General features: G+C 42.2%; 3 protein-coding genes across 3 annotated transcripts in view; 1 reads left to right on the top strand and 2 right to left on the bottom strand.

Moving 5' to 3' along the window:
* The window catches only part of MPPE1 (metallophosphoesterase 1), an 8,377-nt gene extending 4,763 nt beyond the window's left edge, over positions 1 to 3,614 (top strand). The window contains exons 7-10 of the mRNA XM_010290349.1: positions 517 to 588; positions 700 to 822; positions 1,570 to 1,710; positions 3,135 to 3,614. Of these exons, the coding sequence (XP_010288651.1) occupies positions 517 to 588; positions 700 to 822; positions 1,570 to 1,710; positions 3,135 to 3,317 (519 nt within the window). The 3' untranslated portion in view covers positions 3,318 to 3,614. The remainder of the gene's footprint in view (positions 1 to 516; positions 589 to 699; positions 823 to 1,569; positions 1,711 to 3,134) is intronic.
* Positions 3,615 to 4,946: 1,332 nt separating this feature from the next.
* On the bottom strand, positions 4,947 to 19,277 carry LOC104623298 (guanine nucleotide-binding protein G(olf) subunit alpha). The gene is made up of 7 exons (XM_010290347.1): positions 19,228 to 19,277; positions 17,245 to 17,318; positions 16,258 to 16,316; positions 15,901 to 16,021; positions 14,501 to 14,631; positions 12,377 to 12,444; positions 4,947 to 6,890 (listed from the first exon to the last, which is right to left on the bottom strand). Exons 3-7 carry the CDS (start codon positions 16,313 to 16,315, stop codon positions 6,744 to 6,746), a joined length of 525 nt encoding a protein of 174 aa, XP_010288649.1. The 5' UTR covers position 16,316; positions 17,245 to 17,318; positions 19,228 to 19,277; the 3' UTR covers positions 4,947 to 6,743.
* GNAL (guanine nucleotide binding protein (G protein), alpha activating activity polypeptide, olfactory type) overlaps positions 17,044 to 24,234 on the bottom strand; it is a 114,485-nt gene continuing 107,294 nt past the window's right edge. Inside the window, exons 5-6 of the mRNA XM_010290348.1 lie at positions 20,097 to 20,151; positions 17,044 to 17,318 (exon numbers count right to left, since the gene is read on the bottom strand). Of these exons, the coding sequence (XP_010288650.1) occupies positions 17,241 to 17,318; positions 20,097 to 20,151 (133 nt within the window). The 3' untranslated portion in view covers positions 17,044 to 17,240. The remainder of the gene's footprint in view (positions 17,319 to 20,096; positions 20,152 to 24,234) is intronic.

Raw genomic sequence — 24,234 nt, 5'->3', positions numbered from 1 at the left:
TGATCTTCCTTGCCCCCCCCCCCCCCCATCAAGTCCATTTGCTTCTTGTGTTTCATTCCTCTTCCCTTTTTCACAGGTTGACTGGATGCACAGTAGGCAGCATGATTGACTGGGTTGGCAGTCAATCAGGAAACCAGATCCCAGTGGAACAATTGCTAGACTCTAACTGCTCGCTCGCTCGGGCTGCCCAAAATCTCTTTTTGCCTTGTTTGTGCAGTGAGATTCTGCTGTTGCTTTCTGCATTCAAAAAGAGTGCAACTGTATTTACATATATACAGAAAGGAGAATGAAAGCATTTCCCCTTCCATCCACAGTACAGGCTCTTAAAATTTATTCAGCAGACAGTATTTAAATGCTGTAGTCTGAGCTGATACTGCTTTTTGCAAAAAGAAAACAATAAAACCCCCCTGACCCCCCCTCGCCCCCGGCCCAAACCTAGCTGCTGCTTGATACCCTTCCCCACCCCTGTGGTACACAGAGGTGAAGACAGTATGTATGGCTTCATTTTATTCACAGAAAACAAATCGTTCCAACAAAAGGTGCAGTGATGTGGAAAAGCTTCCAGCTTCAGAACCCATCCTTTTACAGGTGTGTTAGAGGCAGGGTGAGGCAACACGTTGACATGTTTTTAGTGTATTTATTTCTGTTCCGGAAAGGCCGGATCATTAACAACTGATCCTTGCTTTGAATGTCTCCCAGCATTACCCTCTCTATCGGAAAAGTGATGCTGAATGCAGTGGAGAAGATTCTGCTCCTCCAGAGGAGAAGAACATCCCATTTAAAGAAAAATATGATGTACTGTCTCAAGAAGCATCACAAAAGGTTTGATATATTAGGAACTCGAGTATCGGTGGGCTGGTGGGTGGGAGGAGGACACGAGTATAGATATATATAGGTTAAAAAATTTTGGAAAGGATGTTAGCAGAGATGAACAGATCACAGCTGCTCCAGCTTTAAATGAGGCCTTTGAGAGGCTGCTTGTTAGAGCTGCTCCCCTGAGGATCATCACGATCATGGCCTTGATTCTGCTGGGCTTCCCAGGTACAGGCCAAAAGTCCCAGTGCTCTTAAGTCTGCTGCAGGGCCATTACCTCCCTTGTAGCATTTTGTACTTTATGTACGGTGTAGGTTATGGACAAACCTAGTAGAAAGCCACTGTTTTCCAGCACTTCGAAAGCGCTGCTTTTGCTGAATTACTAACTACAAGAAAATATTGCTGGCAAATCTAATGGGCCGTATTTGTTTCCTTCTGCCTAAATGTCTTCATTCAAGATTGAGAGTACAGGATTCTGCCTTAAGACAAGAAGACAGCATTACTTTACTAAAACCAAGGTTTTTCTATTTGTGATGCCCACAGCATGCTATTGCCTTTGTTCTTCTTCTCTGTATAGCCAAAAAATATTCCAGTTTTTGGGATGAGGGACAAATGGGTATGGTTAATATTACAGCATCAACACGTCCTTACTGGAAAACGGAAGTTTACACAAAACACTTTGTGAAAAACGGGTCTTAAGCTCATTTTCTTTTTAGTTATGACTTAATTTTTGTGCGTTACCCTTTTGTATTCTAGCTGATATGGTGGTTTCATCCCCGTTTAATTCTCAGTGGGCATACGCATAGTGGATGTGAAGTGCTGCACGCGGGGAAAATTCCAGAAATCAGTGTCCCGTCATTCAGTTGGAGGAATAGAAACAATCCTAGTTTCATCATGGTAAGTTTTAATTTTTTTATTTTTGTCAGATAACTTTCATAAATAAATCAACATGGCAGTCAGCTATATTTTAAAACTGATTCTACCTGTAAAAACAACAAAAAAAAAACCCCACCAAAAAATTTGCCTACCCACTCAGTACACTGCATCCACTTTATAAAGTACATCTGTGGGAGCCACGTGTTCTGTGTGGTACAAAGCAATGCTGTTAAAGATCCAATTGGTATCTGGGTACAAGCATCTAACATTTTCTTATAAAGAGGGTGCATTGTAAACTATTGACTTGTAAAAATAATCAGTATTGTGCACTGAACAGTAGAAAGACTAGTTTGGCTTGGTTGATTTACCAGCTGCGAAAACAAGACCGTATCCACCTCAAACTCTTTTGCACGGTGATCCTGGTTTTCAAACTTGTGCACTAACCGCTTCACACAGGGAAAACGTTTGTCACGTGCCAATAGTCTGCCTCCTCGTTTCCAATTCACATTGTACACAGCGTGTTGGCTATGCTCTTGCAGGCAGTTCCAGTGCTCAGTATATCCTTAGAGGTAAATCAATTAGTTCCCCAGTTCAAAAATAAAACAGAACTCCTAGAAACTTGGAGTAAGAAGCAAAACCTACAGTCTGTTTACGGAGTAGTCTGTGACTGGGGGGACAAATCTTTCACGTATTTTTACCGCTGTCGAGTTTAGGCTGCTTAATACACAGATAACCCCAAACTTTTGAATTTGTTTTTATGCAACTGTTACTACTTCTTGTTGAAAGTAGTTCTGTTTATTCCATATTCCTGAGAGTAGCTGCCTTCAAACTACACATGCTCTCTGCACATGCCAGACAGTGCATCTTCACTGCAAAACAAGAGGTTGGCTAATGAAAGTTGCATCATCTCTGTTACTGTTTTTTTTTACTTGGCCTTGGTCTGTTGTAAACTTTAATTTGAACTGCAAAGTCAAGCCAAAAGTCCACAAAGTTCATTCTTTGTTGTTCAGAATTTGGATTAGCCAACATGTTTTTTGCAGCATATACTGGGTAGGAGGAGGGCTTGGGGGCAGGAAGGGGCACATTCACAAAACCTAACTTTAGCCTGGGAAGGCTCCTTCCTAGTGGACTTAGAGCAGCTGAAGTTAGGCTTCTCTTGAAGGCAGATCAGATGAGGAGCCCAGCTCACTATTTAGGCTAGATGGAATATAGGGAAGATTGGCCTCCGGGCTAATGTTGGCCTGGCGAATATTCCAGTTAGTGCCCAGCACCACAAGGTACGGGCTCTTCAGCCCCCTGGAGAAGGCACAGGTACTAGGAAACTGGCCCCACCCCTTGCCACCCAACACCTAATTTAGAAATCGGGAGATCTGACGGCAGTGGTGTTTACTCCTGATGCAGAACCCACTGTAACAGCAAAGTGACAGTCTTCGTTTCTTTTCCAGGGCAGCGTAACGCCAACTGATTTCTCCCTCCAAAAATGCTTCCTTCCGTATGAGAGCACAGTCTTTACTATATACTGTGCAGCAGGTGCTCTGCTTGTAATCCTGATACTAGCTCATTTTCAGCTTCTCACTCCACCATTTTATTTTGCTCAGCATTTAATCAGTAAGCATAAAGCAGTATGAAGAGCCAGACATCTGCATTCAGTCACTGAAATACCAAAGCTGAGAACAGTCAAACATCAGACTATATTCATGCCAGCGAATGACCTAATTTGATTGCTAGTCTGAAGGCAGGTTGCATTTACACATACCATAGAAGTCCTATACAGCTGATATGACTACTACAGGATAAATAATTAACTGAAATGAACGTTTCATGCTGTACAAAAATACTGTATTCTACAATCAAATGAGTCCTTTTCCTGCTATAATTTTTGTATCAAATACGTATATTAAAAGTGTAACTGTACATTATGTAAATGCTATAGCCTCATCACTTATCTGCACTAGTGTCTTACCCTGGTGGAGGCTCAGTCCTGCAAACTGGAAAGGTTTCTCTGTTTTATTGCTGCGTGGCCCTTCTAACGTCATACTTCTGTTTGTTAGGGTCAGGCAGAAACTAGATACATCAGCACTGAGAGATGTGGATTTCTGTAACCTCTTTAGGGTGTCATATGTAAGGGACTGTGGTTTGAGACAAGAAATCTTCCAGTTCCTGACACATTATCAGTTGTCGGCCGACTACAGTCTGTACTTATCATCTACCAGAAAACAACGGGAAGAAGCTCGTGGATCCAGTTTGCTGATACACGCTTGAAACCCGTTTAAAAAAAATAAATTAAGGTGACACCTCAAGCTGCTATTTTTAAAAAGATGTGCTATGACAAGCTTAAAAAAAGAGGGCCCTATTGCATCCCAGAGATCTGTGTGGTGAGGGGCCCTCCAGTTGCCGATCTTCTGCAAGAAGGAAGGTCAAATACAGCTGCAGTAACATTATCCTATGCCTTGGCCCTCAGTCTATGGACAGGCAGGGATAGGAATGCGCGCTATTTTAGATTGGCAGGGCCGCCAAGTTCTGTTAACTTACTGTGGAGTCACACTTTGAACTGTACTAGCTCTGCCATGGGCAGGCAGAGGCCGCCAGCCACGCTGGGCCACAGGCCCCTGCCTGGATGGCAGCGTGGAGGATGTAAAATCTGCGCTCAGCATCTTCAAGTGCTGGGTGTGAGGGAAGAGGCGACAAACCTACGGCTTCTCCCCCCCCGCCCCAGAAAAGCCAGAGGGACTGGTTCTTCCTGCTGACACTTCTGCAGAAGCTGGGAGCTGTAACCTGAACTCTGGGGCTGGGGCCTGTTTTTAAGGAAAAGACTATCTATCTTAGTCGCTCTACTACTTTCTTTGGCATGGGACGTGAGAGAATTTTTGTATTTGGGAATTTTGTTTATTGCTAGCTTATTCCAGCCAGCCTTTTGCTTTCTGGGAAATACCTGATGCCTAAATTGAATACAGATACCAAAGCATACGCATTTCTGAGAAGGGGAAATGGTCGTATGGCAGTATCTAAAAGGGGACTGTTTGTGATCAAATAGAAGCAAGTTCTGAGTTTGGCTGTGGTCTGAATTAAAAAAGATGACTGATAGGGGTTTATAACTAATAACGATGCTTATAGTAAAAAGTTAGTCAAACCTGATGATTTATATGCCAGTGTGGGGAATGTGTTAGCTCTTAATCTCTCCCTAAATTTAAAATGAAGTGGGGGAATGGTCCAAAGTGTGGTAAAACACTCTAAAGTAATGTAGTCTAACACTTCTCTAGGTTTCTGTTATTGCAACTGTAATTTTAGACATTTGTACAGGTTATCTTGGACACAGGAAAAGTATATAGTCACAGACATAAAACACCTATGTATAAAATATAAAGCAGTGTTATAGTTACTAAAAAGGACATGCCTTATTGCTACAGCAATTCTTGCTTTTTATATATTGTACTGTACCACAACTTGTTTTGAGAATGTCATTTGCATAAATTATTCAAGTTTGAGAAATATTCACACATTTTGATTCTACAATATTTAAAATAAAACAATTTTCTAATGTGTCTCTTTATTAAAAGAGAAATAAAAATGTCATCTTGTAATTCTCTTAGGCCAGACACAAGGGTTTATACACCTTTTTTTTTTTTTCTTCTTTCTTGCTATTTACTTGCACAATGAAAGCTGCTGTTGGTACAAAGATTGAAGAGCTCTATAGAATAGTGCTTTACACATTCACAATCGGTCTGTGCAATTGTGAAGTTCTATGAATGACCAAAGAATTACCAAACGTATTTTCTAAAGATAAAGGAAAAAAAAAAAAAATCCTTGGTTCCCATTAAAACAACACCAGGTTGCAATTTGGACACTTGAATGAATTCCAATGTTTTAAAGCTGAAACTTCAAAAGAGAAAGGCATGTTTGCTGCAACATCCGGTGACTGTAATACCTTGCTTGGAAAGGTAAGTGGTTAATTTGCATAATTTATAATTTTTATACTAAAGAGCATTTTTATATAAACCAGAAAAAAATCCCTAAACTCTACAGATAAAGTTCTTACCTCCAGGCACTGCTGCAGGTAAGGTTGACATCAAGCTGTACAGCGCAATCAAAAACATACTTACATCTTAGCTCATTTTACAGGTACAGCCATAATCAAGGCACAAAGATCTTCTACAAGTATTTTTCTTCAATAAAGTTGTACAAAATAATATTACATTTTACAGTCTGTACAATATAATAAACCAGCAGTAAAACAAAAAAATATATATAGGGAGAGGACTGTTGTCCAAGAATGATCAGAACTAAAAGGATCATTTGTGGACAGCACAAATAACATAAGTGAGGGTGGTTGTAAATTTTCTGCCTAGATGCAACAGGCTGAAAAGTAGCTGTAATTCAAATGCCTGAGGTGTACAGAGACACTTAGCTCCAAAACCCCAGAAAAATTGCTTTGTCTTCACTATTCCTCTCGTTATCTACTCTACTTCCTGTGCCAGTAACGGCTTAAAAGAGGAGGTCACTTTATCAGTTGACCTGCAACTCTGAAATGCTAAAAACTGTGACAGAGTAATAAATATTGTGGTGCTGCTACATTGTGTGTCTACTTCCTCAACAGTATTTAATAACCTGATACAAAGTGCATTAATCTTTTTTTTCACCCATCAAGTACTCCTCAATGTCATGTTAAAAAGGAAACCCACACAGAGGGATTAGGTATGACTTTAGTGTCATCCGGCTGACATACCAGTTTGAACTGACGTTAACCTGCTGGAAAAAATTTAGCAGGTCATGTTCAGTTAAAAAAACAAAGCCTAAGGGAACAGAGGTAGCCGAAGGGCTTAGTGGAATGACGAAGAAGTGGCATGTCGAAATAAAGCACAAAAAGAGTCCCAAAAAGCATGAAGGTAATACAACCCAAACTTGCTTCAAATCAGCTTTAAGGTTAAATAATTAAAGTAAACAAAGTGAAGAGACTGACATTTCTATAGTATATTCTTCCACCCTGTGTGGGGTAGCATCAAGAGAAAGAGTAAGGAGCAAAGAATTTAAAACCACAGGTTCCACGGTGATTCCCCTCACAAGAGTTCGTACTGGCGGAGGTGCATCCTTTGAATGATGTCTCGACAGTCGTTGAACACTCTGCGGATGTTTTCCGTGTCCACCGCACATGTGAAGTGCGGGTAGCAGTAATGCCTGCCATCTCCACTCGCAGTACTTATCCTCTGTGGAAACAGCGAGAAGAAAAAGGGTCAGGTGCTGTGCCACGAGCAGTGTCACCTCTCGGGGACCTGTGGACTTAGCAAGTACCAAGAAACCTAGGAAATTGGGCACAGAGAGGATTAAAAACAATAAAAAGAAGGAATGTCTGCGGTCTGGTCCAACGTGAATCACAAATTTGAAACAAAGATAAAGTTATGGGCGATGTTATAGGGTCAGTATATTACTACTCTGAGCAAGCCACCGGCGCTACCACCACTTCCGCAAGCTAGCATCGTGCTGCTGACAGCACCGCAGTCTGCCACGCAGCTGTCCCAGCGTTGTTTTGTTCCCCACCCCCACCCCCCCTTTTTTGGTGCCATCGTGTGGCAAATTTTTGAACTCTTCTTTTAAATTGGCAATGCAAAACTGAAAAACTGAAAAACTGAAAACCTCCCTGTTGTGAAGGCAGTAGCGGCAGAGAACAGCACCCTGCTGCTTCTGCCTCTTGAAGCTGAAGGCCCCTGAAGTTACCTTTCCTGAGAGCACCCATTAAGGCGGCTGAAGACTTGGTATCACTGAGACCAGAACAGGGTGGAATTATCACTGCAGTGGCTGGGTTCCCACGGAAGAATAAAACATGCAGAAATCTAGTAAACATCAGATCTCGCCGAATTAAATTCTCACAAGACTACTGCACAACTGTTTAGGTTGCTAACTTAAGCTCCGGCATCACTTCACCTGTGGTTATCTTGTTAAAATTCCCCAGGATCTTAAAAAAATACTTAAAAAATTCCTAATTTTGTTCTGCGTTACTAGAGGACTGAAAATACAAATCCATTCTAGATCATTATCTTGAAGAACATATATACAACCTCATGAAAGCAGAAGGTCAGTTCTTGGGTAATAATTTTTATACATCTTTTCTGAATTTTATTACCAATTATGCTGGCTAAACAACAAAAGACAGTCTTTTCTCTTTTCTCTGGCTACACTATATATTTTTAATAGAGTGATTTACATGTAGGATTGACCTTTTAAATACCTGCAGGTACAAATATGCAAAACTATAGCTATTTAGAAGCCATGGTTTACATAATTAGATCAACAAGAAATTGCAGATTTTTGCAGGTAACTTAATTCAACAGTAATTAAACAGGGGGTGTTCCAGATGTATACTAAAAATTATTTTCATCTTACTAAGCTACATTCAATAGCTAGTTCAAGGCTTACCCTTATGAAAAATATTAATTTAATAACGTATTCAACGGAGTTGTTCAGACCATTTTTTAAGCATGAAGTACATGAAACAATAATGGTATGAGAAAAAAAACACTTTTACAAATCACTGCAATGGTGGCAAATTGCTGAAACTCAATTAAAACGTAGATAGTATTTGTCCACCTGCAAAAGCCCCCAGAAGGGTTTGGGGAGATTGTTGTCTTGCGAAGTCTGGGGGAACTCAGACCCCTAGGTTTCCTTAGGAACGCAAGGGCTGAAAGGATAGTGGTGTTCATGGACATTCAAGAAGATACTAATTTTAAAACTGTAAAAAAAAATGCAATAGTGTTTCTATTTTGATACAATAGCTGCTTAACTTTTTTTTTGCCTGCAGATCTGTTCTATATGACAGTGGTATAATGCTGCCATTCACATGCAGCAAGGAGAGACCAGTCACTAAACAATTTTTTTTTTTAATTAGACTAAAAAAAAAAAAAAAAAAAAAAATGTTCCCCAAAAGCTGGCCCAGTCTGCCTTCCAACTACTGCTGCACTCCTTCATTCTTCACGCGCAAGCCACAGAGTTCAGCCCTGGCCTGTTGCGGGGGGCTGGGGCTCTTTTGCTCTGCACTGCTGGAGACCTACCTCTATACGTGCAGCCTCCAGCTGCTATTGCCACGCTTGCCCCCATCCCTTCCAGGGCGCTTCCTTCGAGTGGCATGGCTCAGTACGCTGTTAACAAGCACATTAACATCTCTGTACGGTCTGCACGCAGCGGTTACGTACCATAAGGATGCGAGAGGGGGTCAGACTCCGACTCTGATGTGCTCTTTCTAGATCTAAACGTTATATACTGTCAGTGAGGGACAACACGCAAGTGCTGCCAGTGCCACCCAGATGTGGGCTGTGGGGAGCACACCACCCCACCAACCCCACCTTCAATCTTTTTCTTGTGCGTCGGTAAAATAGGTGTTCTTTCACCAAGTGTTCGCTTGTGTTTACTATGCACTGATACTAATGTCTATGGTAGCTGCCCGCAATGTTCTGGTGACACCCGGTTACATATAAAGCATGCCAAAGGATGTATTTTCAAAATTTTAGGTTGGTTTTTTTGGGTGGTTTTTTTTTTTTTTTTTTGGTCCCCTGACAGGTCTGTAGTTCTCTCATTTTAAGATAAATGCAATATCTTCACCCCTACTTAAAACTCATTTTCAATAGTAGTGTGTTACTTAGCACCAGTTCAGAGGTGAAAAAAAAATTCCCCTAGGACAGCAATGGAAGAACATTCACTTTCCTATAACACAAGCAGGAGTATTTAATGCCAGCGTCCCTATACCGCGGGGGTCAGGAATACGGTTTTCAGTGAGGAGCCAAACGCACGATGTGAGGGAGCCTGGTCCGTGCTTTTGAACAGCAGCTCCTTCATCTCCCAGATTCAGATTTTTTAAAAACCAGCACGAACCAGAGGGGCTGTGCCATTTTTTAACGGGGATTACCTGTACACTGGGGATGTATTAAGCCATCAGCAGCTGGAGAGCCCGGTGTCCAAAACACCAAAACGGGGCTGGGGAGTAGCCTAACCAAGGAGTGCACGAGCATGTTGCCTCTGTGAAGAGCTTGGGAGGAGAAAGGACGTGCCTGAGCCGAAGGAAGGAGAATTTCCTACAAGATAGTCCTGCCAGCCCTCACCCACCGCTCCCCCAATAAACACCAACAGTGCCGAGCGGCCAGGCCAGCCGCCGCGGCCCCCAGAGGCCACAGGCCCCCGCACCAGTTCTGGAATCCGGAGCCGATGCATTTTGCCTTCCTCATGCTCATACATTACTGTGTGGCGACAGTTGTTGGCAATGTCTTTCTATTTGACTTCCTTCTAAAATTCTTTGAATTACGTGCTTTAAATTTGCCAGTACCAGTGTGTACAGGTGGAGTTTTAAGGGGGGGAGGGCAGCGCCATGGTGGTGATTTTCACATGTATCCACGCTTTATGCAGACCCACTACTGTGATAAAAATTGCAATAAAGCTTATAAATGAATAAAAACAGATTTCTCTGAATTGTGTCTGAAAATTTAACAGAGCAGGACAAGGAAATGGTCATAAACGAAGCGACTTGGAAAGAAACGTATAAAGTAGAGCCGAGAAGGCCCTAGGTAGAAAATACTCACCTCTTCTTCCTTGCACCGGGCTAGGGACATCAGACCCCTCCCCAGTCTGTATGCTGAGCTTATTTCCCCTGTCCCCTTTGTCTCCCCCTCCCCAAAACCTCGGCCTTTCGTGCCAGACCCCGTGAAACTGGAAGTCGCAGTTTCTACTTGGTCTTCGCCCACCTTGCCCCCCTGCTGGGCCCGTGCATGGCCTCCATGGCTCGAGGCACACGCAGGCTGTTCACGCTGTTTATGAGAGCAGAATACCTCACTTGCACGACTTTCATTTCAAACAGCCCAAGATTTTAAAGCTACTGTTCAAACGACTGCGTCCCTCTGTTTCTTTATGCTGAGAAACCAAGCACAAACCCAGGAGAGACACATGAACGTTGCTTAGGGAGGAGATGCTCTCTGCCAGGCTTGCGGTGGTTGCAGCCAAACGGGGGAAAGCTGTTTCGGCCCCATGCCCGATCCCCAGGGACTGCCCGGCGGCTGGAGGGTGCTTGGCCCTGGTCCAAACGCTTCTCCTGCCCCCAGCACCCATGGCTGCAGAGGGCCTCCGCAGCCCTGTGGTGGTTTTGTGGTATATGTGGTTGCAATGCCTACACCCCCTCCTCTCCCCACCTGCTTCGTAGGTGGCCTCTTTCCGTATCGCCCGTGAGTCATGGCAGATAAGAACCTTGCTCTTGATCTATTTTTTTTAATAACTGAAATAGATAAAGGTGGTGAGTCTCAGAATCACAGGATCGCAGAATCATTAAGGTTGGAAAAGACCTTTAAGATCATCAAGTCCCACCATCAACCCAACACCACCATGCCCACTGAACCATGTCCCAAAGTGCCATGTCTACATGTTTGTTGAACACCTCCAGTGATGGTGACTCCACCACCTCCCTGGGTCTCACCTGGTCTCGCCCTAGTTTCCCCATAATTTGGTTCTCTTGGACTCTCCTTCCAAACTGGATACCATCACCTGCTTCATAGCATTTCAGCATTACCACAAGAGAGATTTAGCTTGAAGTGGGATTTTTTTCGGTAACTCTGATGTTAACACAGAACAATCTGACATTTTTCCTCAGAATCCAGAAGTTTAAGACGTTGAATGGACACCCCCGAAGTATGAACACAGTTAGTTGCTTCTTTCTTTCTTTTGTTGTATCAACAGCTGTAAATCCTAACAATACTTGTAAATGCATAATGACTTTAAAATTCTGAATTCTAATGATTAAATTTGTTCTGTCAAACACCCCCAATACAGTTTCTACCAGTAGGGCAGGATGGATGAGCTTTGGTTCTGGTCTCTGTTACTGCTTCGCACTGTGGGAACAACCCGACATGAGTGAAGCTGTAGGTGATACTGGATTAAGCCCCCTGTTCTGACAGCAGCTCTGGGCTGTGATCGTGTGCCTGATAACTGCTTGTATCTGCGAAATATAGACAATGTCTCTTCAGCTCCACCTTTGGAGGAAACCTTAATTGCAAGAATAACTGTGGCCAGACAAGGAAACTTTCTTAAGATTCCTCAGTAGCGCCATGACAACAGTCGTAGGGTGCAGCAAACCTCCTAACTGGCACAACAGAAATCTTATTTAAGGATAAAATCTGCTTTTTTGTTCATTCCTTCTTGCCATCTGACCACTGCCAAAGCCCTTGGACAAATGCAGGATTTAAAAAAAAAAAAAAAAAAAAAAAAAGCCTATTTGCTTAAACATGGACTGGACTGATTGATACACAAAATAAACATTCAAAGCAACAACCAGTACCATCTTACAGGTAAAGACAACCACAAAACCTCCCTAACTGGCAATGGAAATAGTGCTTGGCATGGCCCCCCTGCGCAGAGAGCAAGGGCTGCCGGCACCCACACCGAACCTGGAATCAAGCCGGCAGGCACACGACCGTTTTCAGCGCTAGCACTTGCTGTGTGACACTTTGCAGGACAAGTGACTTTTTATATAAAATGGGCATAAAAATGTGCAAGTACTGAGGAATGTTCTGCAAGATGGGCAGCTGGAAAGAATTAGGGAATTGCCAGACATTCTCCTCTCCTCCTAGCTTTCTGCAAAAACCCATCAGTTTTCCCTAAATAAACTATGCCATCTGCCAGTATTTCCTTTGATAGAATCACACATAAGATCAAAATTACTCACTAAAAACTCATCCCGGATGAAGAACTTTGCTCTTGTGACTTTGGGGTCTTCTCCTGCGTCTGGTGTTGCTGTTCAAGTAAAAATAAATGACATCAGAAACATGACAAGCAAATGATCATCTACTTTTCATAATAAAAGATTTAATAAGGAGGAAGTAGTCTTTCAATACAGAAATTAAAATATTAAATATCCACAGGCGATTCCTGATAAGAAATTCTAAAATGGAAGGGTACTGTAAAACCTTACTATGCATTCAACATATTTTAGGAACTTGAAAATTGCTGAAATCGTTGCAACAATGTCATTGGTAATATCATAAAGAGGCTTACTCACATCCACAAGTTTGTTCATATAGATACAAAACAAGTGGGAGTTAGGGTTTAACTTTTATCAGAAAATGTAAGTAGAAAAAGCAGCTGAGCTGTTCAGTTTCTGCAGAAGAACAGCATCTCTTGAAAAAAGCTTCCGCAGGCAGGAATTTGGGTTTAAAAATGGCTAGTCCAAGATTACACTTGAAAAAAGTGATAGCATCAAAAGATCTTTTTATATATATATATTTTATTTCCAGGCCCCAAGTCAACAGAATACTTAGATATGCTGCCCATCAAGGGGCCTTAGATTAAATTCTTGTTGAATGGTAGACCCAGTGGTCAGTACTAACTGTTTGTTGGCAGATGAAGTCATCTCTATCTAGGCCATGTAACAACTATACTCTAAGTGTAAAAGACAATACAGTGAAGAGATAACCTATTCATTTCCTTTCAGTGTAATTTCTCCTCATCTAAGATACCATATCAGATGCTTATAAACAGAATACGGTAAAGGGCAGAATTTAACAGAATTTGGAAATATATTTTTTTACTCTCATCTATAGCGCCGAGGTAAACATAGAGCAGCAGCACTAGCAGCAGCATCTTAAGAGTTCAGTGCTGCTGTCCTTAAATAATGTCAGATGAAATGACAGAAGAAATGAACGACGACAGGTTAAAAATAGAGAGCTGCTTCGTGTGGGAATATTCTGCATCACTCTGGATATCTATTGTGAAATCCTGCTGAGAAACACTGAAGGCTACTTTATTCTGACAACTGGCTTACTATTAAAAAACAGTTGAAAATTTACCCAAACTCTGTATATATGCAGTGTATGTTTGGGAGAGGGAAATTTGGGTAATGGTGATAGAAGATGTCTTCCGAAAGCCCTTAGCATTATAAAACTGATGCCAGGTTAACTCAGATTTTAGGACAGTTTATTTATCCTCTCCACCTGAAACTCAACATCACTCTCCTGAAATTCCAGACCTGAATGAAAACTGAAAATAGCTTATTACCTATAACCTAGGCTGTCGTTGACGGTTAGTGGAGAACGAAAGCCTTTTCTGACAGGTGGCTGCGCGTGCTATGCTGCGGCATCACTCGGCTAAGGCACAGGCTAGTAGTCAGAAAGTGCAGATTTCACCAGTTTTGCTAGACACAGACCTGAGATATTTGTACCTCTGCCTGGTACAAAACTGGCATAATGCCAGAGTTTACTTATGCAATATGTTATTGCAGCACAAGAATCATTGTACTTCTTGAAATGGTAAGAAGCCAAACCCATGCTAATCGCCCCGTCGTCACAGCTCTCTTTGTATTTATGGATGTGGTTTTCCTCCACTGAAGTCCCCTCGCTGCTCTGCTGGGCTTCCCATCAGTGTTTGCAAAGGCTGAAGCTTACAGTGTTGGAGGATGCAGAACGGCCACAAAAGAAGTCTAACAAATCCCTAACAAGGTTCAGCACCACAGGAGGCCCAGGCAGAAGCATCTGGCAGGGGAAAGACAAGCCCGGCAGCTTTGCTTTCCTGGGACTGTGGGTTGCTCCAAAAGAGGGGAAGGCAGGCGCTTTGCAGCTACCCCCCCGTAGCCCCCCAACACTCCCCCAGCAGCCAGAGCCCCTTCAGACCCTGCCTGCGCTGGGGCACCTCCGGGCTACGCGCTGCCGGCACGCTCCTTACCTGACCCACAGTTTGCGTTAAGGAATGGTGTGTGCTTGTGAATTTGTATGCGTGCGTGAGAGACAGACAGACAGAGGAACTACGAGCTGGGCTATGCCAGCAAGTCTAGTCCCTGCGTGGTAAAAAACCTTACCATCCTCAGGTACAGTATAATGCGCGTATTCAGGAAAGTAATCTTCGATTTTTGATTTCCCTGCCAAGACTTTCTCAGCCAGCATGTCCTGTTTATTCAAGAACAAAATGATAGAAATGGTCCGTAACCACCTGTCAAAAACAAACCAAATGTTTGTGTTATCTCTGACACGTTAATCAAGGAAAACATATCACTTCAATAGAAATTTTACTGGCTACCCCTGCGTGGACAGAGAGTGAAGTAGTGTGGAACATGCTTCAACAGAAAAAAAAGATGACCTAAACTACTGTTTTGATTGGGTTGCACCTGTGCTGGTGGGTGTATTTATAGGATCTGTAAATACATTTACAGAAACTGCAGTAGACATTGCTGAAGGGAACAGTCTTCAAATATTGTTTTCTAAATTATCCTTTTGATATCAAGTTGGGAAAATGATGCCATTTCCTAAAAGCATCACAATCCAAACCCAGACATTACTGTCTACTTCGTTTGGTTTTGCTGATGCAGAAGAAAAAGGCTGGAAAGCTGCCTTCCCTCAGGCTGCTCTGTTTTAACTACTGTTCATCCCCACAGACGTCCCGTCTTTTAGGGTGGCCTGTATGACACCTGACAAATCCAAAGAAAATAATCTCTTTTCTTCCCCAATTAATACCTAGCCATCACTGTGACGATGTGCCTTTGGGACTTGCGCTTAACATTCTTCCTCACTCTACCTTCAATCACTTCTCAGTGCAGAGCAACCTCATAGGTATGTGCCGAAAACTTCATGACATTATTTTGTGTATTGTTTTTACGTATTATCTACCAGGAACCTACTCAGATTGCTATTTGGTTACGTATCTAGAATTTACATGCACCGTGGCAGAATGGCAAGTTAAATGGTAGTTAGATTAGATCTGAAACATCATCCCACAAGGCAGAGAAACTGTGTGCTCTCAGAGAGGAGTCTTACGAGCGTGGCGGTGCACGCGGGTGTCGAGTGCAGCGCCAGCCGGTGAATCGAATGCAGCGCCAACAGCTAGCTGCTCCTGCTGCTGCGTTTGAGGAGGAGACGAAATGTAATTTGGAGGATGCTCTCAGTCTCGGCCAAGCGGCACAGTGACACCAGGACGGGGTCTCCCCTGCTTCCCTTGTGGCAGCCGGCACGGGGAGCTTGCCCTTTCCAAGCTGTCCCCGCACTCTGCTTCATTTTGGCAGCAGCAGCGAAACGCCGTGTGCACCATCCCTACACCACGGCCCCCGCCGGGGAAGGGTATGCAGCGCGAGGCCCCCCTGTCACCCGGCCCTACCTGGACACTTTCTGAATAAGCAATCTGAGCATATAGTAAGGGGAGTCCTGTTTTGTAACGAGTTGAACTGTAGCTAAATTGGGGAAGGTGGGTGGGAAATGAGGTATTTACCTATTATTCCAGATACTTTTGAAAAGGTCCAGGGATTCCCGTAGTCTGTTTGTGTTATTGTCCTCCCTTATTACCATGTTGTAGCTGCTGCAAGCCACAACGAAGATGATAGCTGTGACATCTGGGCAGAGCACACAAGAGAAAGAAAGGAGAAAGAAAAGAACATCTCTGTTATTCCAGCACATACTCCTCAGGGTAACACTGCCATTACTGCCCAAACTGCCAAAAACGCCTGAAGAAAATATCTGTAACAGTGGTCCCCTGTATTAGTGACACACTATGTGTGAATATGAGCACTAAGCTGCTCAAATCTCAGAGAATAAGTTCAAAATAAAAACATGGAATATTCTTACTTACCGTTAAAGCACTGGATCCATTTTCTTCTCTCATCTCTCTGGCCACCTACATCAAACATGCTGTTAAAAAGCCATAGGATGTTACATCACTTATGCGCACTAGGAAAGTCACACGAAGCACGCAGCGCAAGGGTTCAGTTTAAAAATCTGACAGCCCCAAGGACATCAGCAGTAAAATATTGCCTGAAGGCGAGAGAGATCTGCCAATGCTGTGGTGCCCATCAAGTGCTCTGCTGATGCCATGCTGTATGTCAGAGAGCTGCAGAGCTTCACCTGCCCCACTCTACCAGGAGAAGGCTACTGAAACCATAAAATGAGAAATATACTCTTTTCCAGGGCAAGTGTTGGCCTTTCCAGCTCACAGAAGCACACATGGCATGTAAGGTTGGACCTACTGTACTACAAACAAGAACAGGTTTCAGCATATTTTGTAGGGTGGTGGAGAGAGTGTGTCTCTGTGAGGAGGGTGGCATGGGGGTAGCTCTGCCCCGTCAGCGCTGCCACCTTTCTGGGCAAGAACCAGTGAGTGGAGGCAGCCCGATGGTGGGTGTTTTACAGAGGCATAGCGTAAAACTTCAACAATCATAGAGCTTGCAGCCCTCCAGAAGAAGGGAGACATTTAACTCTCCTTGTCCCACGGTACAAAGTTGGACTCGTTGCAGGATTCCCATTGACTTCTGCGAGATTTTATCCCCAAAAGTATTTTATGATTTTACAGTACTATACCAATGAACCAGTTAGTAAAAACAGCCACAGACAACCCCACAATAGAGCATCACTAACACATATAACTAATATAATCTCTTTTTTGCAAAGTATGAGGCAATTTTACTAAGACCTATGGAAAGAGAACTAAAAAAACCAATCCAACCAACCAAAAACAACTCCCACCCTAAACCTACTATACCAAGCATACATGAGCACAGACATCTGAAGTACATTGTTAAAAATTAGTATGATATTCATAAATTATTACTAATAGACTTACTGGAAATTTACTTTATCTACTTGAAATCTTGTTTCAAAAATCCCTGATGTCAACACTCTGCATCTTAATAGGTCCTGGAAATGAGAACACAAAAGCTGATTAACAAGGTTTTTTTCTAACCTCATTTTGTTTTTAAAAGCATGGAATACTATTTTCCATGAAAAGTCTTAAATGTTCCGTTTAATTAAAGTTCAATCAGACTTGTTGGTAAATCTGCATTTGTTGGTAAACCTGCATTTGTCCACATTGACACAGTGGATATACACAGTCATCACCTCTGCATTTGGTTTGTGCACACCTGGAAAGCAGGAGACCCTATATACATTCTCCTAACTGCCCACTAAAACCTGTTATTGATGGTCATACCATTTTGTATGTGAAGTGGATAATGAATTCCAAAGTTACATAAAACTAAGAAAAATGTTATTCATGTTGTAAAGTCCAGTATTCAAATGTTAGAAAACTCCAGATTTACAGTTGCCCAGGCAACCTTAATTCTGTCCCTTTTTGTATCGAATGAGACAGGAATCCTATCGAAATAATAGCTTGTGACTAAGTAATTAAAGCTCTATTACAGAGCACAGGGGAGCAGAATTTAGGTTGTAAGTAAATCTGGCATTTCTGTCTTATTTTTTGAGCTAGAAATACTTTACAACTTAAATAACATCCTTTTAATAATTAAAAAAATACTAATTCCCTAGATTCTCAAAGGAAGTAGGCAAAAGCAATTTATGATGCATACCTTGGGCAACTGGCTCACCGTGTGCCGTTGTCATCACCAGCAGCGTTTTTAACCTTGACTATCCAGCACTGCTGCTTGGGCAGTGGGTGCAGAACAAAATCAGAGGCCGGAGAAAGCTACCGGCTGCCTGATAGGGATGAAGCCCTGCCCTGAGCAGCCACCTCTCGGCATGGGAGAGCACTCCCTTCCTGGGGCAAGGGAAGGGCCGCTTGGTCTAGCTTAGCTCTCCGTGCCATGCAGTGGCTGTGGAAGCCGGGAGGGAAGGAGGCTGTCAGTGGTGCAGAGTCCAAGTGCAGCTTGCCTTTTTCTCCTACCCTATCGTCTACTGCTTCAAGTACTGTGGTAGCTGGGAAACCTCGGCTGCTTTGACAGCTGCAGGAACTCAGCTGAAGGCCGCTTATTTAATTATTTTAGTTATTATATATGTTACTGTCATTTTCTGTCGCTTGCTGACATTTATGTGTTATTGGACTCAGTCATTATTTTGGGATGGTGCAAAAAAAGCTAAAGAAAGCAAGGGAAAAAAGGAAAGTAGTGTTTTTTACCAGTTAATTCAGCAGAACAACTGATTCAACATAACAGGATGAAAACCCAAAAGCACATGAGAATCCCTCCTTTAGAGCAGAAGTCTTCCACCTGCCAAATACCAAAGGCTTCTTCTGATCTTTGAAGACACAGTGCATTTTTACCCAAAGGAAATATCAGGAAAATGTCTAGGTGATGAATGACTGCTCCAGCTAGAGACAGGCCTCCCAGGAACAAACAGGCCAACACTAATGTAAATAACGAAAGCAAAAATGAGGCTTTGCTTCATTGACTTCTCTCTCCAGCTGAGTGTTATCGATGCTAAAATCAGACCATGAGGTCTAGACGGAGTAAATCCCAGTGCTACGCTTTGGTCTGAAAACATCTCGAGGTCTTTAATAATTGATCCTATATTGGGTTGACTACACAAGTTTCCCCTTATAATACAATGTATACTACTTTTTACTGCCTTCTATTTCAGGATATGGTCAGAGTAACTGGACAGGCTTGTGGTTATAGACCTCAACTAGGTCTGAAGGAACAGGCTCTGCTCCACATACTTCTTTGCGTGATCTCTGGCAAGTCACTCCGTTTCTCTGAATTGCAGTCCCTGACTGCACAATGAGATTTGGCAATTGTATTTTTTTAAGGACATCCTCCCATTAAACACCTTGCATGGTTAGACTGAATTACCCAGTGCAGGGATTCTCTTCCGCCACCTGTATCTGCAGTTTATGACATGGCCCGCCATCTTGGCTGAGGCTACTAGATGACAGTGGGATACCAGCACTGAAAAATAACAACCTCAGAGTAAGTTTGCGGAAGAGAAATCCTGCCCAAGGAAGCGACACAGCCTGAGCTCAGGGAAGGCAGGCGAAACTGTGCACCATGGTGAAGCTCTTTCTTACGTCAAGGCTGCACCACTTCAGCCTTAACTTTCCTGAACACGTTTGCATTAAGAGCACTCTATCAAGATGTGTCATGACATCCAGGAAAAAAGCGTACTGTCCTGCAAATAAGGTTTAAACAGAAGCTATCCTGCCCATAGGAGATGGGCACAGGCTGGAGAGAAGGTGTCTGCACGTCCGCAGAGAACGGACCACAAGGTCTGCTGCTGCCGCTGCTGCTCTCCCCTGAATTTGGACACTAGATTCACTGCAGGCTTCTCCCCCTAAAGGACCCGTCCAATGGATATGGGAAGCCTCCCTCCAGGTTTCCATCACCTCCACCATTGGAATAAAACACTGCTTCTCTGTAGTGAAGGCTGGTTGATGGAAACCATAGGCTTTTACGTTTATGTTTTCTGCTCCCTTTGTTTTGTTTGCGGGACACAGAATGGAATGCAAGAAGAAATAATAGATGTATTACAGGAATCACAGACTTACATATAACAACAATAAATGACAAGCTTGCACCATCAAAAAGCCTATTTTTCTTTAATATCCGTTACTTAAACTGCTAGACTGTATTTTGATACTATGTAGTATGCCCTATTTCAGCTGCTGTTGGGACTAAAATAAATTACATAAAGAATTCGTACAAATGGGTGCCTTGGTTCAGTCCCTACCCCATTAGTTATACTAACCTGATCTGTGGGTGTGTAGTCATCCATGCTGACGCTGTCAATTCTTTCTAAAAAGCTAGAAGAAAAATAAACATGCACTTAGGTATGTAAAATACTGTCTAGGATAACACTTTTCACTACCTTTTCTGGTTTAGACTCCTGCTGCAAAGTAAAACACAAGCCCAGTGGTAAAGGTATGAGCCCAATGATCTACTTACATTGATAGAGGTTATATTTTCCGAGCCAAACAACTTTTTCCCCAGACTTTGTTTCAATACAGTGCTTCTACACTTACCGTTATGCAGTACCCATAAGTGGTCCAAATGCAGTTAAATGTTATAATTTTGTGCGGTCCACTAAAAAATACTACGACTAACCATGTGTCATAACATCATATGGTTGTTTAGACATAAAAAGATTTTGGGATTTAAAAATGGAGTGAAGGGTTGCCGTTATTTAACATAATGCTAATCTAGCATAATGTTATGCTAATTATGGTCTCAGAAATGTTCGCAGAAATGCTTATTAATAGTACAAACAGCTTTGGACTGACATGCTGCCCTCGAACACTGCAACTAAAGCCTAAGAAGTGGAAAGCAAAACTGACGTGAAGCGGAAGTTAACCAGTTTCACTCTTTATGCTGCCAAAACTCAGTGAGATGCATAAGGTGAAAACAAAAACTTACAACTGCAGGGAAGGGCAAGAGAAATAGGAGCCAGAAAAAAAGGGGGGAACCACATTCTCCAATTATTTAAAAAATCTTTTCATGCTTTAATTCTTTCCTAGAACATGTTAGAATGGCAGTATTAAGGACATACAAATGTGATTTTATATGTATAGCTAAAATAGGCAGGGTGTCCTCTCTCACTTTCACCCATTTCTTGGATTTTGTGTCAGCCCAGCTGGCTCATTTTCCCTGGACTGCCCATATGACTTAGCAGCTTTCTTGAATTTCTGCATTGTTATTTGGTATTTGGCAGTGAATATCCCAGTGGCTGACTCATCCTGCTACAATATTAGTCAAGATTTCTTTATCAACTGGCAAGTTTTTCCCAATTTTACTTGGGTGTGCATGTGGAATCTACTTAATTGCAGTGGGAAAGACAGAAAACCAGTGAACTCTTGACTTACAATGTGACGCACTGTTAACACAGGGGTCACACACACTGACCAGTTGAAAAAATACCCCCCTAAAAGCCTGTTTGTAATTCTCGTAGCACTTTCCCACGGATACAAACTGAAAGGAAAAGAAAATACACTGCGTATATATTTACTTATACTGTTTCTCCTTTTTGAACCTCTATTGCTATAACAGGGAAACAAAATGCAGTATCTACAGCTAGAATAGCCAGCTTTTCTTTCTGGATGATCAAGGTGTGATGGCTAAGCATACTGTTTAAAAAAAATCATTGTTTAGTGCAACATGATGGGTACCTGATAACAAAACTACACTGAACAAACTCTAAAGAAAAATAATCTTTCTACAAAATCTCCTCCACTGCCAAAAGCCACCATAAACTTATCAAGATATAAAAATACATCTTTATAGTCAGCTACATTCACCATGAGAAAGCAACTGTAGTCACTGAACCTTCTGGTCAGATGATTTTCATCACCTTGAGAATATTGATTAAGCACAGTTTAACTTCAGTCACCCCTGCAGCTAATGCAGACACCGGAGCAGAGCGAGCAATGTATTTTTAACTGGCACTCCTATCATTAACACAACTCTCGTCTCATGCTTGCAGCATGTGAGATGAAAAGAGAAGGCAAAAAACCCCAAACCAAAAATGCCTCCAAGGTGAATCTCTTCCTAAACACAGAGTAACTTTCCTTAACACGGCTGTGCAGGAAGCACTCCTGTATTTTCAAGTTTCAAAGTTTTCTCTCCAATTTCTTAACATCTTGATCCGAAGGGCCTGGAAACAGCCACTTTCCACCAGGGTGAAAGGGTAGGAGAGGGGTAAATCCAGGTCTCTGAGCGCAGCGAGGTGGCAATGCCAGCCGGTTAAACAAGCCCTGCAGAAAATGGGGCAGGAGCCTGAGGGAGAGGTGGCAAACTGCTGTGGGATCGATAAATGCGACAGAAGTCGGGGAGAAAATGCTCCTCAGCTATGGTTGACACAGAAAAGGGCTCTGGTTAAGAGCGTGGACAGAAGCGAGTATTTGTGCAAATACGACTCCATCACAAACCTCACAAGACAGCGTAAATCGGTGTTTTTCTTGCAGAAGTGTTCTTTCTGAGTTGATGTAAAATCAGAGACAATGTGGGGACAGACTTTTTAGCAGGGCCTGTTGCAGTAGGACAAAGTGTAATGGTTTTAAAATAAAAGAGGGTAGATTCAGACTAGATCTAAGGAAGAAATTTTTCACAATGAGGGTGGTGAAACACTGGCGCAGGTTGCCCAGTAGATGCCCCATCCCTGGAAACATTGAAGGTCAGGTTGGATGGGGCTCTGAGCAACCTGCTCTAGTTGAAGATGTCCCTGCTCATTGCAGGGGGGTTGGCTAGATGACCTTTAAAGGGCCCTTCCAACCCAAACCGTTCTATTATTCTATGATGATGCATATTACCTCCCCAAGGAGATACATATACCAAAGTATATATACCAAAACCGTTCTATTATTCTATGATGATGCATATTATCTCCCCAAGGAGATATATATACCAAAGTATATATACCAAGGTCACGTTGACAGAATTAATCCAAAATGATTAAACATGGTATTTAGTACCAGTTCATGTCTCTCTCATGTATACAACAAGCACTTCAGGAAGGGTTATTGGTTGTTAGCGTTTGCATCTCCCAAACAGGCAAATTAAGGTAAGGAACAAAGGAGTGAGTAACGCAGTTACACTACAGATAATCCATGGCAGGGTTGGGAATGAGGTAAGTCTCCTAATTAGATGTCCTACGTATCAGCCCAAGTCGTCTTCCATATAGAAATCCTCAGCCTCCTCCAAGTAAAAGGATCTGTTTCAAATACCCTAAACCGCAACACCGCAGTTAAGAGCGAGTGAGCTCTGACAAGTATCACGTGCTTAAAAAATATTACTTGACATAGCAGCCACAACGTTTTATGCTTGTTGCTGGCCACATGCGATCTACATTAAAATAAATGCAATGATTTACAAGGTTTTACCTGCCACCTCGCTGTATCAAGCTGCAACGGTATCACTAGCATCCAGTAAATCAACACGCAACTACTATTAGGATTAGGCTAAATTTCATAGCTTCACAGAAAATTAACTTTTTCAGTGTGTGATGGACAGGCTTCCTAAGATTTCTTTTGCAGCTACATTAAATGTGCACTGAGTTTTCTAGACATTTAAACACAAAAAACTATACTCTCTACTTTTTCGGAAGAAAATCAGTTCTTGAATATCCTTCATATAAGCTCCTTACTTGGCTAATTAGCACAGTAGCTCTGACAGGCAAATGTACGTAGTAAGTACAAGTAATGGATTCCAGATGAGATAAGGAGCCAGTACTGTCTCATTACTAAATACGCTAACTTCATTCTCATTACTGTATTAGAATGGGAAAACTGGAATCACTTTTCAAAATTCCTTTCTAAAGAATGTTAATTTCTACTAATTCTAAATGCCTCTAATAATGATGTTCTGGCACAATACACATTCTTTTATACATATACATATATATACACACACCAGCAAATTTTAATTTTACACGACTAAAATTTCAGTTAAAGTGCTTGAAGTATGAAGATACCTCCCAACTGTGGCAATGCTCATGCCTCCACTCAAAGAATCAGTGTGGGGAAAACACAACAGCAGAAAAACGACCAAAAACGGATACCAGCATCACTTATTCTCTCTTTTTAGATCCTGTTTTTTTTCAGCTCAGAGATAAAATTATTTTCACAGAATTATGCCTTTTTACAGTACTGACAGGTCTTCTATTTATGCAGCTTCTATAGAAACCCACACTCAGGATTTATGTTAATTCTGCAGTTGACTGCTTTGCATGCATGTGCAATGAACTTTAAACTCATGCATTCAACTCAACTGTGAATAAGACTATAGCATATGATATAATATTCGTATGTCTACTTCACAATTGTGGTTTTATTTATAAAGGATTCAGTCCGATAATTAGTACGACATTTAGGTTCCTCGTAATTTTACGGTAGGGT

The sequence above is a fragment of the Phaethon lepturus genome, unplaced genomic scaffold (genome assembly GCF_000687285.1).
Source record: "Phaethon lepturus isolate BGI_N335 unplaced genomic scaffold, ASM68728v1 scaffold7167, whole genome shotgun sequence".
In the NCBI taxonomy this organism is placed as follows: Eukaryota; Metazoa; Chordata; class Aves; order Phaethontiformes; family Phaethontidae; genus Phaethon; species Phaethon lepturus.
The sequence above is the reverse complement of the archived record's forward strand: the minus strand, read 5'-3'. Positions and strand labels throughout refer to the sequence as shown.

Excerpts from the sequence above, each read along its gene's own strand:
- LOC104623298 (XM_010290347.1), bottom strand. The coding sequence starts at position 16,315 with ATGTTTGATGTAGGTGGCCAGAGAGATGAGAGAAGAAAATGGATCCAG. Across the intron at positions 16,022-16,257 it reads ATGGATCCAGTGCTTTAACG|ATGTCACAGCTATCATCTTC; the intron begins GTAAGTAAGAAT and ends TGCTCTGCCCAG. Across the intron at positions 12,445-14,500 it reads TTATACTGTACCTGAGGATG|CAACACCAGACGCAGGAGAA; the intron begins GTAAGGTTTTTT and ends TTACTTGAACAG.